At 41.2% G+C, this 16385-nt stretch overlaps 1 protein-coding gene across 3 annotated transcripts in view; it reads right to left on the bottom strand.

The window, feature by feature from the left end:
• Positions 1-16366, bottom strand: part of ZCCHC17 (zinc finger CCHC-type containing 17) — a 51436-nt gene extending 35070 nt beyond the window's left edge. The window contains exons 1-2 of one of the 3 annotated variants that reach the window (XM_040227971.1): positions 16269-16366; positions 7366-7486 (exon numbers count right to left, since the gene is read on the bottom strand). In XM_040227971.1, coding sequence (XP_040083905.1) covers positions 7366-7431 — 66 coding nt within the window. In that variant the 5' untranslated portion in view covers positions 7432-7486; positions 16269-16366. Of the gene's footprint in view, positions 1-7365; positions 7487-7686; positions 7787-16268 lie in introns of those variants that run through there. The other 2 variants (XM_040227973.1, XM_040227972.1) reach the window with 2 other exon arrangements.
• Between the last annotated feature and the right edge of the window lie 19 nt (positions 16367-16385).

The raw sequence follows: 16385 nt of genomic DNA, 5'->3' as shown, positions 1-16385 counted from the left end.
TCTCAGACTCTACCTCTACTGCTTTCCTCCCCTCTATCCTCTAACCCCCTGCTTCCAATTGTGGATTGGGATTAAAGTTGCCAGTATATACTGTATTTATCACTAAATTCATTATTATTTATAAAATATTCAATACAATGTTATACACATAAACTTTGTTCTTTCCAATGACTTTAAACTTAGTTGTTTCATCTTGGGCAGTCACTGTTTATACTTAAACATAACTAAAATAAGGGGAAGAAAGAAGGGAAAGGGGAAGATAATTTTTGCTGCACCTCTATTCACTAACATATACTAAATACGCACTACATGCAAAACACTCTTCAAAGTGCTTTACATAATCCTCATGACACCATATAATGTTGGACTATTATTACTTTCATTTGATGGATAACAAAACTGATGCATGGAGAGACCAAGTGTTCAGATATACAATGTTCAAAGCTAATAAGTAGCAAAGCTATAATCTGAATCCAGGGAGTTCTTAATGACACTACAGCTGCTCATGGGTTCCCTTTAACTATAAAACTGTAACAGCCAAAAGCAATGTGACATTTGTTATCTTATCTGCTCCTGGCAACAATCTTAGGAGTATATATAGTGGGCTCCCATGTTCCAGATGAGGCAAAACAGTTTAGATATAGGAAGAACCCAGGCTTTGACATGAAAGATGTAGCTTCTAATCCCAGCTCTGCCACTTCTTACCTGTGGAATCTTGAACATAATTTGCTTTCCCATTTGTACTCACCTTGCTGCTGCAAATAACAAATTAGGTACTAGTACCCAGCATCCAAAGTACATTCAATAAATTGTAGCTTTCTATTAAAGTCCAAAACACTGAAGCACAAAAATGTGAGTGACTACTGGAACCACCAAACAATTAACTTAGATACAGTAGGCACAGAACCTAGATCCTTTGACTCATAATCCAGTGCCTCATAGTTCACCAAATATTATCACTATTCACTTCAATGTTAGGATAGAAATAGATAAAAACTTCCACTTTCCTCATTCTTAAATGGGCACTTAAACTAACTCTCCAAGATACAGCATTAAGAATGGGTTAAGAACCAACATTTCTAAACTCCTGTTTTAAAATGACAAATACACTATGTTGGGGTAGAGATGAGGTATTCCCAAAGAAACAGGACAATAAGGCAGATACTGTACTTAAAATCAAGGCAAGGTGGACTTTAGAGATTAGCTGATCCAATCCTGTCATTTTTCAAATGAAGAAAGTGAAAACCAGAGACATGAAGTACTTATCCAAGTTCACAAAGCAAGTTGTTCTCTGTAAAAAGGGCTGCATGGATATAGAAGATAAAACTTAATATTTTTAGCTACAATAAAAGAAAATCCCTTCTTTCTGGACCAACTAAAAGCACTCTGGCTTTTGCTCCAGGGTTCTAGATAGAGGGCTGAAATGCTTCATATTGTGTAACATCTTATTTAAGAGCATAATTATCTAAACAACTTAAAAGCAGCATCTGCAAACTGAAGCCTAAATCACCTACTGCTGTAAAAACATTATCACCTTTCAGTCCTGAAACTTCACTGTCACATTATGATCTTTTGTGGCAATATCGTAACAGATCTTAATATGGCCTATCCCAAAAGAGAAGGTTAATGTGCTCCAGAATGGATGCACTCTACTGTTTAGTTAAGAAAGCACATTCCTGTCCATTTCTAACACCAGGTGTTTCCATCACTGTGTCTCTTAGGGTGCAGTCAGACTTGAAATTAACAGAATGGCACCTGCCTTAGATGATTACACAGTCTGCCTGGTGTCCCAAGAACAATTAATCAAATAGCTCAGGGGAGAAAATTCAGTAATTATCTCAACTGAACTCAGGGCTCGGGTGAAATGAATTTACCATCTTCAGATCAGACGTTGCATCAGCCTTAAAAGTAGTTATCCCCATAATGTAAACGAGGAATCTGAGGCTCAGAGACATGTTATCTGTCTGAAGTCACAAAGTTAGAAAGTATCAGGACCAGGTAGAGAAGTTTTCTGACTTCTAGTCCAATGTTATTTTCAATTCACCAACACCAATCTCGCTTCAGCATTTCTTTGGCTATGGCTGGGTTAAGCCAAATCCCAAATCTCTTTGCTATGTTTGTACCCCCTACCAAGCTTAATGGACTCTGGCACCAAGAGGCCTCTCAGAGGACAAGAGAAGGATGAATATTAGCTTCCCAGCAATCTTGTCACTGGGCCCCTCAACTATGCTGAGCCTGCTAAGAGAACTGCTAGAATATGCAGCACACCACGAGTTTCTTCAAAGGGAACTGATCCTAAAACACTTAGATTCAAATTTAACTCAAACATTTATTTACCAAGCACTTGCATGCAAGATACAACATCAGGCACCATGAAATAAAAACATAAAGAAAAGAGATACTCAGTCTATTTTTAAAAAATTTTGAATTAGTTACCAAGATACATGAGATGAACATAGCCTGTGCTCTCCAGTAACACACCTTCTTGTGGAGAAGACAGACATATACACAGGAAACCACATACAAGACAGACTATAAATGCCATGATAGAGGCACAAACAAATGATGGTACAACTAAGTTTACCATCCACCTTCCTCCTATACTACCCAATTCAGTCAAGAGTTCTCTTACGGATCTTTTGGTTCCACCACACATTTATGAACAACTGAACAACCCCAGCTGCAGACTTGGAGAACTTGATTTAGAACTTGCCATTTATTAACCATCAGGGCAATTATTTAACTTCTAAGAAGTTTCATTATCCATAAAATGGGATTAACAATTTCTTCCAAGAAAGTCAATGACATATAACATGTGCAAGTGCTGACATACATTGGGCTTACAAAATTTTTTTGAATTTTAATGTAAATACTTCTTTATAAATATTAGGCACTCAACTAATGGATGAATATTCTGAAGTTTCTTCTTTTTAATTTATCATGCAATTGCTCTTTCTCTAATTCCAGTCACTTCTAGGCATTTTTCAAAATGTGTTCCTAAAATACTAGAACTATAGTATTACAACTATAAAGTTCTTTCTGAACACTACTCTAGCCCATCCATCCTCGACCAATAAAATATAAAACCCACACTAATTCAAGCCTCGTCTCATATAAAAAGATAAAGGTTAGGAGCCACTTTACTAGAAATCTGAGTCAGTTTGTGGAAAGAGCTCTTCTTCCTTTTGTGCAATACCTGACAAGTGAGGTTTTCATGATCAGAAAAATCAGTTTTATCTCCTGAGCTACAATTTCTTCTTTTTGAGCTCTAGTATCTCACTGATCTCTGGGGATACCATAGGCCCTAAAGAAAGAGGACAGAGGTTCTGAAGAGCAGTTGCTTGCTATTTATGAGAATGTTATCATCCTTTCTACCTTGACTTGTACATTAAAAGCTGGAATCCACTTAACAGAAGTCTAGAACCACATTTATCTAGAATCAACCAATAGTCACAAAGTCTGTCTTCAAAGGCCTCACATTATTAGGTGGTAAAACTTTTGTCAACTATCATAAAGAAAGTATGAATGCCATAAGAATGACATGGTTAAAACAGGTACTTCTAAGACACTGAAAACAATCTCGTCTGCTTTAAAAAAAGGGAGGTAACATTAACGAATTGCTGTATCTCAGGCATTGCGTTTTCATAGATGATAGTTTATTTAACCATCATCACAATCCTATGAAAGTTGTTTTTCTCTCCATCTAACAAATGAGAAAACTGAGGCTCAAAGAAATTAAGTGACAACCTCAAAGATTACATAGTAAGTAAAAGAGCTAGGACTGGAATCCAGGTTTTGTATGGTTCCAAAGCCTCTGCTCTCTAAACAAACACAATGCCTTCTCCCTCAAAGGCTGATCATTCATTCAGTCATCAAGGTGTACTGAGCACCTACCATTTTCTACTCATCTACCTGAGACTACACAACAGTGAACAAAACAAGCAGGGCCCTGACTTCATGGAGTTTAGCATCCTCTAAGGAATGTGAAGTCAAGTGGGCCTCAGAAAGCATCACTACAAACAAAGCTAGTGGAGGTGATGGAATTCCAGTTGAGCTATTTCAAATCCTGAAAGATGATGCTGTGAAAGTGCTGCACTCAATATGCCAGCAAATTTGGAAAACTCAGCAGTGGCCACAGGACTGGAAAAGGTCAGTTTTCATTCCAATCCCAAAGAAAGGTAATGTCAAAGAATGCTCAAACCACTGCACAATTGCACTCATCTCACACACTAGTAAAGTAATGCTTAAAATTCTCCAAGCCAGGCTTCAGCAATACGTGAACCATGAACTCCCTGATGTTCAAGCTGATTTTAGAAAAGGCAGAGGAACCAGAGATCAAATTGCCAAGACCATCGAAAAAGCAAGAGAGTTCCAGAAAAACATCTATTTCTGTTTTATTGATGATGTCAAAGCCTTTGACTGTGTGGATCACAATAAACTGTGGAAAATTCTGAAAGAGATGGGAATACCAGACCACCTGACCTGCCTCTTGAGAAACCTATATGCAGGTCAGGAAGCAACAGTTAGAACTGGACACAGAACAACAGACTGGTTCCAAACAGGAAAAGGAGTACGTCAAGGCTGTATATTGTCACCCTGCTTATTTAACTTATATGCAGAGTACATCATGAGAAACGCTGGACTGGAAGAAACACAAGTTGGAATCAAGATTGCTGGGAGAAATATCAATAACTTCAGATATGCAGATGACACCACCCTTATGGCCAAAAGTGAAGAGGGACTAAAAAGCCTCTTGATGAAAGTGAAAGAGGAGAGTGAAAAAGTTGGCTTAAAGCTCAACATTCAGAAAACTAAGATCATGGCATCCGGTCCCATCACTTCATGGGAAATAGATGGGGAAACAGTGGAAACAGTGGCTGACTTTATTTTTCTGGGCTCCAAAATCACTGCAGATGGTGACTACAGTCATGAAATTAAAAGACGCTTACTCCTTGGAAGGAAAGTTATGACCAACCTAGACAGCATATTAAAAAGCAGAGACATTACTTTGTCAACAAAGGTCCATCTAGTCAAGGCTATGGTTTTTCCAGTGGTCATGTATGGATGTGAGAGTTGGACTGTGAAGAAAGCTGAGCGCCAAAGAATGGATGCTTTGAACTGTGGTGTTGGAGAAGACACTTGAGAGTCCCTTGGACTGCAAGGAGGTCCAACCAGTCCATCCTAAAGGAGATCCATTCTGGGTGTTCATTGGAAGGACTAATGCTAAAGCTGAAACTCCAGTACTTTGGCCACCTCATGCGAAGAGCTGACTCTCTGGAAAAGACTGATGCTGGGAGGGATTGGGGGCAGGAAGAGAAGCGGATGACAGAGGATGAGATGGCTGGATGGCATCACCAACTCGATGGACATGAGTCTGAATAGACTCTGGGAGTTGTGATGGACAGGGAGGCCTGGCGTGCTGCGATTCATGGGGTCGCAAAGAGTCAGACATGACTGAGTGACTGAACTGAACTGAAATGAAGGAAGACAGACTTTATACAAGTACAAAATAAATATAAGGCAAACCATTTATTTATGGTGGGAAAAAGATCTCTGAAGAGATGACATTTGGGCTGAGACCTAAAAAATACGGAGTTGGTGAGAACGCGGGATGGTTAGAGACAACTGCATGTACAAAAGTCCTGAGAAGGAAGCAGGCTTAAGAATATTTGAAGCTATAAGAAGACCAGAGTGACTAGACAAAGATGTGTTGTTGTTTTAGTCACTAATTCATGTCTTGACTCTTTTGCAACCCATGGACTGTAGCCAGCCAGGCTCCTCTGTCCATGGGATTTCCCAGGCAAGAAGACTGGAGTGGGTTGCCATTTCCTTCTCCCAGGAATCTGCCCAACCCAGGGATTGAATCCAAGTTTCAAATCCCATGGACAGAGGAGCCTAAGGGACTACAGTCCATGGGGTCACAAAAAAGTTGGATATAACTTAGTGATTAAACAACAACAACAACAAGACAATGAATAGAGTAGAACAAAACAACACCGCCAGAGTAAGAAGAAGCCAAGTCAACTAAGGGTCATAAAAACAAATTTGCAAATATTCAACTGTAGTGAGAAACCGAGAAGAGCTTCAAGAAAGCAGCTTGGTCCAATCTGTTTTTATTTTTTAGAAACACTAAAAGCCATTCACTTTTATTAATAACCATGTATTGATTTTACACATAGTTGAAATAAAAGCTTTTACAATCCACAGTATGATCCATGATTAAATACACATCAAAAGTACAGAGAAAGATATTCATTTTTTGATATAATGATGTGAGATTTGTGACTTTTATGTGTTACCAAACAAAGCCTAGGAAGCACTTAGCAAGCATGATATATACTAATTCCATGCCTTTTCCAGGAAGGGTTTCTAATACGTTTCTAGGTTGCTGCTAAGTCACTTCAGTCGTGTCCGACTCTGTGCGACCCCATAGACGGCAGCCCACCAGGCTCCCCCGTCCCTGGGATTCTCCAGGCAAGAACACTAGAGTGGGTTGCGATTTCCTTCTCCCCAATCTGTTTTTAAAATGACATTCTGGGCAATTTCCTGGTGGTCCAGTGGTTAGGACACGAGGCTTTCACTCCCAAGGGCTCAGGTTCAATCCCTTGTCGGGGTATTATGATCCTGTAAGCTGTGCATTGTGGCCAAATAAATAAATAAAACGTTATTCTGATTATAGTGTGGAAAAACAGATTGGAAGGGAACTACAAAAGATGTAGAGAACCCAGGAAGGGCTAGGAAGAGATGGAAAAGTTAAACAAATAGGGTGCCATAAGGTGTCCGTATGGATAGCAGAGACATATTTGGGAGGTAGAAAGATAGGACTTGCTACTAGACTGGAGAGAGAGGGAAAAAAAGATCAAATCAAGTGAAGAAATCAAGGATGATGCCTGGATTTCTAGCATGGGTACCTGAATGAATAACGGGTGCTTTTGCTGAGATGGGAATAATGAAAGAACAGATTTCTTGAGAAAATCAAAAATTCAGTTTATAACATAAATTAGAGGGAGTTGCCTAGTAGTCTAGTGGTTAGCATTCCAGGCTTTCACTGCAGTGGCCCAGGTTCAATCCCTAGTCAAGGAACCGAGATTCCACAAGCCATGAAGCATGACCAAAGGAAAAAAAAGAATTCCCTTAAATCAGAGATGCTATGAGTTATCCAAATGAAGATGTGTCAAGTCTGTAGTTAGAAGTCTGGAACTTAGAGGAGGCACATGTGGGAGTGAGATGTTCTACTAGAACTTCCCATTTAAACTGTAACATTCAAGGCATCCTCAAGTAGTCAGGAGCTCCAAACCCTGCAGCTTTTCACCCTTAATTTATGCTTAGTGTAAATGGTAGGTTTTCAAAGACAAAAGAATATACCTCTCCTTGGAAAATAGTGTAAAGAGCAGGCAAGTTCTCCATGGTCTCGGGTCTTCCTGAATTCATCCTTAATGCTCTATGGTTCCTCCATTTCTCTTCTGCTAAAGCTAATTGAAGTGTTCTGTCACAAAGAAATAAAACAAGCAACAATTAGAGACATATCCGTATAAACAAAAAAGTGTTGCTGATTTACATGTTGTCCCTACAGAATAATATCATTAGAGTTAACACCATGTACTTTTATTCAAACCTCTTTTGTCCACTCTAATTATGGGGAGTTTTGGAAACCTTGATCTTACTCCTTTTCAATTTGATACTTACCCAAGGCCATTAGCCTATTGTTTTTTGTTTTTTAATTGTTATTACTGCTACTCTTTTGCCAAGTGAAGGCTTTGGGTGGGGGAGGGAAGCAATGAATGGACCTGTAAAAAAAAAAAGGAACAATAATAGTAATAAGAGCTAATGTTTATCAAGTACTTACTATGTTCAGGCTCTGTGCTAAGTACTGAACATCCAATATCTCATTTAATCCTCAAAATTTTCAAGAGGTAGGTTCAATTAATTATCATATACATGAATGAGATAACCAAGGCTTCCAGAGGACAACTTAATAGGTCTATGTCAAAAAGCCAGAAAATGGTAGAGTTAAAGTCTGGCTGACATCACAGTCCATGCTTTTAACAATGATGCTGTGCTGTGCTCAGTCGTTCAGTTGTGTCCGACTCTTTGTGACCTCATGGACTGTAGCCTACCAGGCTCCTTGCCCATGGAATTTTCCAGGCAAGAATACTGGAGCAGGTTGCCATTTCCTACTCCAAGGGATCTTCTCCACCCAGGGATCAAACCTGTGTCTCTTGCATTGACAGGTAGATTCCTTACCACAGTACCACCTGGGGAGCCCTTTTAAAAATGATACTAGGCTTGCCTGGAAAATCCCAGGGACAGAGGAGCCTAGTAGGCTGCAATCCATGGGGTTGCTAAAAGTCGGGCACAACTGAGCGACTTCACTTTCACTTTTCATTTTCATGCATTGGAGAAGGAAATGGCTACCCACTCCAGTATTTTTGGCCTGGAGAATCCCAGGGACAGGGAGCCTGATGCGCTGCCGTCTATGGGGTTGCAGAGTCAGACATGACTGAAGCGACTTAGCAGCAGCAGCAGCGGCAGGCATTGAAATGACTTCAAAAAGAGAGTATAGCTTACTTTTTTCCCCTAATGAAATTAAAAACATGCATGCTCATTTTAAAAGTTCATATAATACATTAATAATGAAAAGAAAATCATCTTTAATTCAGCCTGATTTATATCCTTTCAGACTGTTTATATGTATAAGTGGGTTTTTTAATGGATCATGAAACCATTAATTAATCTTAGTTAATAGCCATTTTCTTCTATATTTTAATAATTCATACACAAATACACACATCTTTTTTTAATGCCTATATAATAATCCCATTGCTGGGTACACTGAACTTATTTAACTATTTATGAATCATGTTAAAATGCAGATTGCAATTCAGCAGGTCTAGGGTGGTGCCCAAGAAAGGGCATTTCTAACGAGCTCCCAGGTGATACTGATGCTGCCAGAGTATCAAGTCTCAGAACTCTGAAGTTGGAAGAGACCTTAGAGGTACTCTTGCTCAGCTTTCTGGTTTTAAACAGAGAGGAAACCAGCAACCTAGTGGCTCTTAACCATGGCTCTTTACTCTGCAGGATAAATCACTGCTGTGCTGTGTGCTGTGCCAAGTTGCTTCAGTGGTAAGTCGGACTCTCTGAGACTCCATGGACTGTAGCCCACCAGGCTCCTCTGTCCATGGGATTCTCCAGGCAAGAATACTAGAATGGACTGCCATGTCCTCCTCCTGCGGATATTCCCAACCCAGGGATCGAACGTGCGTCTCTCATGTCTCCTGCATTGGCAAGGAGGTTCTTCACCACTCGCACCATCTAAGAAGCCCACAATGCAGTATTTATCAGGGCTTTAAAAAAAAAAGTGATTAGGTTCAAAGTATTAAGAAAACAAAGAGGCCACAAAGAGTTGGACACGACTGAGTAATTTCACTCACTCATTAAGAAAACAGAAGAGAGCCTGGGGGAAATAAGGACATTTGAAAGTTTAAAAGGTGACAAGTGAGTAGAACTTTAAGAATAAATGGAAGTCCTCTAGCAGAGAATACTGTTTGTTGGCCTCATAAGCATGTCTGACTCTTTATGACCCCCTATACATTAAGATTGCTGGGAGAAATATCAATAACCGCAGATATGCAGATGACACCACCCTCATGGCAGAAAGCAAAGAAGAACTAAAGAGCCTCTCGATGAAAGTGAAAGAGGAGAGTGAAAAAGTTGGCTTAAAGCTCAACATTCAGGAAACTAAGATCGTGGCATCCGGTCCCATCACTTCATGGCCAATAGATGGGGAAACAGTGGAAACAGTGGCTGACTTTATTTTTCTGGGCTCCAAAATCACTACAGATGGTATCTGCAGTCATGAAATTAAAAGACGCTTACTCCTTGGAAGGAAAGTTATGACCAACCTAAACAGCATATTAAAAAGCAGAGACATTACTTTGTCAACAAAGGTCCATCTAGTCAAGGCTATGGTTTTTCCAGTGGTCATGTATGGATGTGAGAGTTGGACTGTGAAGAAGGCTGAGCGCCGAAGAATTGATGCTTTTGAACTGTGGTGTTGGAGAAGACTCTTGAGAGTCCCTTGGACTGCAAGGAGGTCCAACTAGTCCATCCTAAAGGAGATCCATCCTGAGTGTTCATTGGAAGGACTAATGCTAAAGCTGAAACTCCAGTACTTTGGCTACCTCATGCGAAGATTTGACTCATTGGAAAAGACTGATGCTGGGAGGGATTGGGGGCAGGAAAAGAAGCGGATGACAGAGGATGAGATGGCTGGATGGCATCACCGACTCGATGGACATGAGTCTGAATAGACTCTGGGAGTTGTGATGGACAGGGAGGCCTGGCGTGCTGCGATTCATGGGGTCGCAAAGAGTTGGACACGGCTGAGGGACTGAACTGATACATTAAGACCTGAAACTCTATTTTCCTTGAGTTTTCATAAGCAAATACTTCATCTTCTTCTGGACCCTGAGCACACCCCTATACTTTCAGATGATTACTTCAGGTCCTACTTTTGGAAACTCTTCCTGATTTACAATGACCATCCATTAACTAAACGGTCTCACTTAAAAATGAAAGAAAATTCTGTCAGCCTTCCAAACCCTAGTTCTAAAACATTCCAACACCCAGGAACATGCCTGTCCTTGAGTTCCATAAGACAACTCATATCTTTATAACAAATTTGCCCTTTTTTGTTTAGGTCAGCCAGAGGTGAGTTTTATCACTGATTTGTCAGTTCCTGAGAAATGGCTGATAAACAGCTTAAATTTAAGCATCACAGCCTGATTGGATCCTGCCTCTTCCAATTTCCAAGCTATGCAGTCTCATCTCTAGTCCTTCCCTTCCCTCTGCCCAGTTTCCTCACTTCATATCCTAAAACAAAAGTTATTAACCTGAGGCCAATGACTATCAAGACACCTCAATTATCCCTTCAACTCTTGGGGCAATACTGAGGTACAGACTCCATACAGGCATCAGCAGCTAGGACATCTAAATTAAATTCAAACAACCTACTCTGTCAACTGTTCTTCTCTAAACAAAAGTCACAGAAAGAGCTATACAATCTTAAGTTATTTTTTACAGATTTTTGCTATGATAAGAGTATGAACAGCTAAGTTTAAAGCTCTCCTATTTGCTCCTTTTTTAGAACAGTAGCTTGAGAAACCCTATGAAATTCTTTAAGCAGGAAACTGGGATGCACTTTTGAGAGAAATCTTATTATACAACAGTAACAGGCTTACAATTTCAGGACTGTAAAGGGTTGTCATTTTTTAAAATGGCATTTAGATTGTTTTCAAATTATATTCTGTAGAAACCTAGGGTTTTATAATGGTTATTCAAAAGGAATCCAAATTGGAAAAGAAGTAGACCTGTCACTGTTTGCAGATGACATGATACTATACATAGAAAATCCTGAAAATGCTACCAGAAAACTCCTAGAGCTCATCAACGAATCTGGTAAAGTTGAAGGATACAAAACTAATATAAATACAAAGTAATATACAGAAATCTATTGTATGTCTATACACTAACAATGAACTATCAGAAAGAGAAATTAAGGAAACAATTCCCTTTATAATTGCATCAAAAATAATAAGATACCTAGGGAAAAATCTACCTAAGCAGGCATGGTAGTTATCAAGAAGCTTCTCAATAACTCAAGTTCATTTTTAAAAAGTCTGTTCTGAGATATCTAGGGGCCTCAAAAAAGTAAGGCCTACACCAACCAACCAAAAGAGAGTCTCCATACTAAAGATGAGGGAGCACAAGCAAAAAAAAATCAGAGTTAGGAGAGGTCCCACCCCAGCAGTTGGGAAGCAAGGAGCCTCGCCCCAGTAATTAAGTAGATGTTGATCATCTTTTTTAAAAAAACAAAAAAATGTTTTATTTATTTAATTTATGATTGGGTCGTCCCTGCTGGGCCCGGGCTTTCTTTAGCTGTGGCACAGGCTTCTCGCTGTGGTGGCTTTTCTGTTGTGGAACACCGGCTCTAGGGTGCTAGGCTTAGTTGTCCCACAGCATTTGGGAATTAAGTTCCCAGACCAGGGATAGAACCCATGTCCCCTGCATCAACAGGTAAATTCTTAATCAGTGGACCACCAGGGAAGTCCTAAACACTAGATTATTGCTGATTCCTATTGCCCTCCCAGCTTTGGGATGTGTTATGGGGATGGGGGGCGGTTTATAGGATGGGGCCTACTTTTAACAGTATATTCTGCTTTGATCTGCTTTACCTATCAAGCTTTTATGTAACATTTCATTTGGGAAAAAAACAGTTCTGTTGCTTTTAAAAAGTTTATAAAACATTGAGATAGATATAGTCTAGTTCAATAAGACCAAATCTGTGGACTTAAAAGAGCTAGTAAATTGACAAGGATTGAGGTACACCATTTGGAGTTGCCTTGCAATAGTTCTAAAGACAGAAAATCTCCCTTAATTGTTTCATTGACTGCTTTAAACAATTATAATAGGGAAGCAATAGGGACCCAGTTATTCGCTACCTCCTTCCCAAAACAAAGGGCAGCAAGAAAAATATAGTGCAGGAATGGAAATGGGAATGGGAGGTGTGGCAGGGGAATGGTAGCCCAGAGTGAAGTTAGAGCCTATGCTGGGTGAAGAGGAAATTTGTAAAGAAGAGCAACTCAGTGCAGGGAGAAGCAGGATGGTGAGGATGTCTGCACATTGGGATAATCCAATGGGGAGTCAGTGCCCAAGGATGGAAGAGCAAGGCATGAGGGTTAGAGGTAGTTATGTAAGGCTAATTTTCTGATTTTAGAAGTTATATTATAGTTATACAAAAGAATGTCCTCGTCTGTAGGAAAACTAATTCATGGGTGATGGGGCAACAGTCAGCAACTTAACTTGCAAGTGATTCATTAAAAAGAGTTTTTTGTACTGTACCTGCATAATTTTGTAAATTTTCAGGCTTTCTTTCCATGTGCCTGCAATTGGGGAAAAAAATAACCACAAACTCTTCTCCTATCTCTCAAGCAATAAGAAGTTCATAGAATATTAAATTGGAAAGATACTACATAGCCACTTTGGAACTTCATTTCATGTGTCGCCTTACTGATCTGGCTCAAGATTACAAAACCATGAATGATGGAGATGGGATTCAAATCCTATTTACTAATTTTTTTTTTCTTTTTTTTCCCTAGATTGTGAACTTCCTCTAAGCATGCCCTTGTCTTGCACATCATATCCTTCAAATCGTCAGTGCTTACCACAGTATGGAGCACACACAAATGCATAACTGTCAACTGAATTGCTAAAGTACTTAATTTTACTTGATTTTAAATTGTTAGTTAATTTATCAATTCAGCACCTTCATTGATGTTTATATGTTAGGCACTTCATAAACCTCCTTTCAATCCTTATAACAATTCTACAAAGTAGGTATCTCTGTTTTAAAGGAATGAAGTAACTTGTCCAAAATTCATAGCTAGCGTTAGTCACTCAGTCGTATCTGACTCTTTGTGACCCCAAAGACTGTAGCCTGCCAAGGTTGTCTGTCCATGGGTTCTCCATGCAAGAATACTGGAGAGGGTTGCCATTTCCTTCTTTAGGGAATCTTCCCGACCCAGGGATCTAACCTAGGTCTCCTGCATTGCAGGTGGATTCTTTACCACCTGAACCACCAGGGAAGCCCCCAAATTCATAGCCTGAAAGACACAAACCTTAGGCCGTGCCAAGAGACACACATACTTGCTACTAAACCTCCTTTTCATCACCATCTCTGTCCTCAGAAACTTCCTAGTCATGTAAGGATAATGGTGACCAATTACAATGCAGCATGATCAGTGCTTTAAAAAAGTGATTAGGTTCAAATTACTAAGAAAATAAGAAAGAGAAGGGTGTGGGGGAAACAAGGAAGTTTAAAAGTTGAAAAGGTGACAACTGAGTAGACCTTTAGTGATAAATGGAAGTCCTCTAGCAGAGAATACTGTTTGTTGACCTCATAAGCATGCATGCCTGCGTGCTCAGTTGTGTTCAACTCTCTGCAACCCCAAGGACTACAGCCCACCAGGTTTCTCTTTCCATGGGATTATCCTGGTAAGAATACTGAAAGTGAAAGTCACTCAGTTGTGTCTGACTCTTTGCAACTCCATGGACTACACAGTCCAAAGTGGGTTGCCATTTCCTCCTTCAAGGGGATCTTCCCAATCCAGGGATGGACACCTGCATCTGCCGCAGTGGCAGAGGCAAAATCTTTATCGCTAAGCCACGTAAGAAGCCAACCTCCTAAACTGACCTCTATTTTCTTCCAATCTATCAGCCTTCTCCTTTTTCTTCAGTTTCCTCCTTATCCAGCTTAGATTCTATAGTCCAACATTCAAACAACAGCCTGCTGCTGCTGCTGCTGCTGCTAAGTCACGTCAGTCGTGTCCGACTCTGTGCGACCCCACAGACGGGAGCCCACCAGGCTCCTCTGTCCCTGGGATTCTCCAGGCAAGAACACTGGAGTGGGTTGCCATTTCCTTCTCCAATGCGTGAAAGTGAAGTCACTCAGTTGTGTCCAACTCTTAGCGACTCCATGGACTGTAGCCTATGAGGCTCCTCCGTCCATGGCATTTCCCAGGCAAGAGTACTGGAGTGGGGTGCCATTGCCTTCTCCGCCAACAACAGCCTAACTTCCCTTTAACTCTGTCTTTATAACTCACCTAACCAGCAGCACCTCTACTCTCATGGAGTCCAGCAGATATCAGAACCCATTCTAACTAGGTTAAGCAGAAAGGGATTTACTGCCAGGTATTATGTGACTTACAAAATTACTGGAAGGGCTATAAGAAGTATTGGTAGAACTTCCCAGGAACAACTCCTAACCCACAAAACAACAGTTTTCACGATGATAAGAAAGTTATGGCTCTCACTACAGAAACTCACAAAACCAAAAAGCCTCTGCTTTATTTACCAGCAAAACGGGATACCTTTCACCCTCCTCCTCTCACCTCTAAATTCAATTCTCATATTAGGTGCAAAGGAGTCCAGGAAATCTCTGGCTCTCAGTTCCACCAATATCCCACTCTTCACTGCCAGCAACTCTCAACAAAGTGCTCTATTTGCATCTACCTCCCCTCCAGTATATTCACACTACTAAACCTGAGGCATCAAGCTGCCTTCCCCATGACACCACCCCCTCCACCCAGCAAAAACACACACACACACAACCCTGTGATTGCCCATTAATCTTAAAGTAAAAGCTACAAAGTCTGGCCTCTACCTGCCTCCAGCTTCATCTTGTACCACACTCCCCTTCATTCTCTGTCCTGGCCACAGTGGCCTCTTTGTGCCTTTTACTCATTTTCCTCGCATTTGCCACAGGACTTCTGCACATGCTGTTCTAGATGGAACATTCTGCCTTCCTTGCTTCACCCAACTAATTATAATTCTTCCCCGAGGCTATCAGTTCAGGCATATTTTCCTTAGAGAAGCCTTCCTGTTTATTCAGGCACTCATTAACACCACGTACCTCTCCTAGGTAGCACACACTTCCATACTTCCCATTTCCTAGTGAGATCACTGGTGAGCATCTATTTCGCCCCAACCCCAGACTTAAAGCTCTGAAGTCAGGGACCATGTTTGGTTCACAATGTCTCCCCAGTGCTCTGTATTCTAAATATTAGTTGGACGACTGAGAAGGCCTAGTTCACAGCTCTGAGTCCGAATTTCTCAACAAAACTACTCTGGAGGCCAAGAGTCGGACATTTCCTTCATCTCTATCTTTCTGAGGGGCACTGAGGAGGCTCTAGTAAAGGCTGCGGAATCATGGCAGTGACAAGTCCGCCTCTTCAGTCAGAGAGGACCCAGGTGGAGGCTAGGAGATGGGCCTTTTCTCCCTGGAATCGCCTGGGCCAGGGCTCTACACGGAAAGCACTGTTGAAGAAGTCAGCCATCGAGGGCCCCAGGCTGGTGCAGAGGCTCCCAAAACTCTGCTCCAGGCTAGAAAGGGAACCCAGGCTATTTGCTAAGTCGCTTCAGTCGTGTCCGACTCTGCGACGCCGTGGACTGTAGCCCGCCAGACTCCCCTGTCCGTGGGATTCTCCAGACAAAAACACTGGAGTGGGTTGCCCTGCACTTCCCCAGAGGATCTTCCCCACCCAGGGATCGAGCCCGCGTCTCTTAGGCTTGGAACCCAGGCTACTACACACCAGAGCTAGGAACTCGGGGCCCCCTTTGCCCCTTGCAGTCAAACCTGCATCTGAGAAGAGCCAGCCTCAGACCACTCCAGATCCCACAGCCACCCGCTCCCAGACCTTCCTCACACTTACTCGTTGTCTGCTTCTGGTCTTTCCCTCGCAGCATTGCGCGAAACACCAAAACCCAGTCAGTGAGCTTCCACCCACAAGACACAGCGCGCCTAGGCGGGACTCCAGCTCTATCCACCA

The sequence above is a fragment of the Oryx dammah genome, unplaced genomic scaffold, assembly GCF_014754425.2.
Source record: "Oryx dammah isolate SB20612 unplaced genomic scaffold, SCBI_Odam_1.1 HiC_scaffold_27, whole genome shotgun sequence".
Classification (NCBI taxonomy): Eukaryota; Metazoa; Chordata; class Mammalia; order Artiodactyla; family Bovidae; genus Oryx; species Oryx dammah.
The sequence above is the reverse complement of the archived record's forward strand: the minus strand, read 5'-3'. Positions and strand labels throughout refer to the sequence as shown.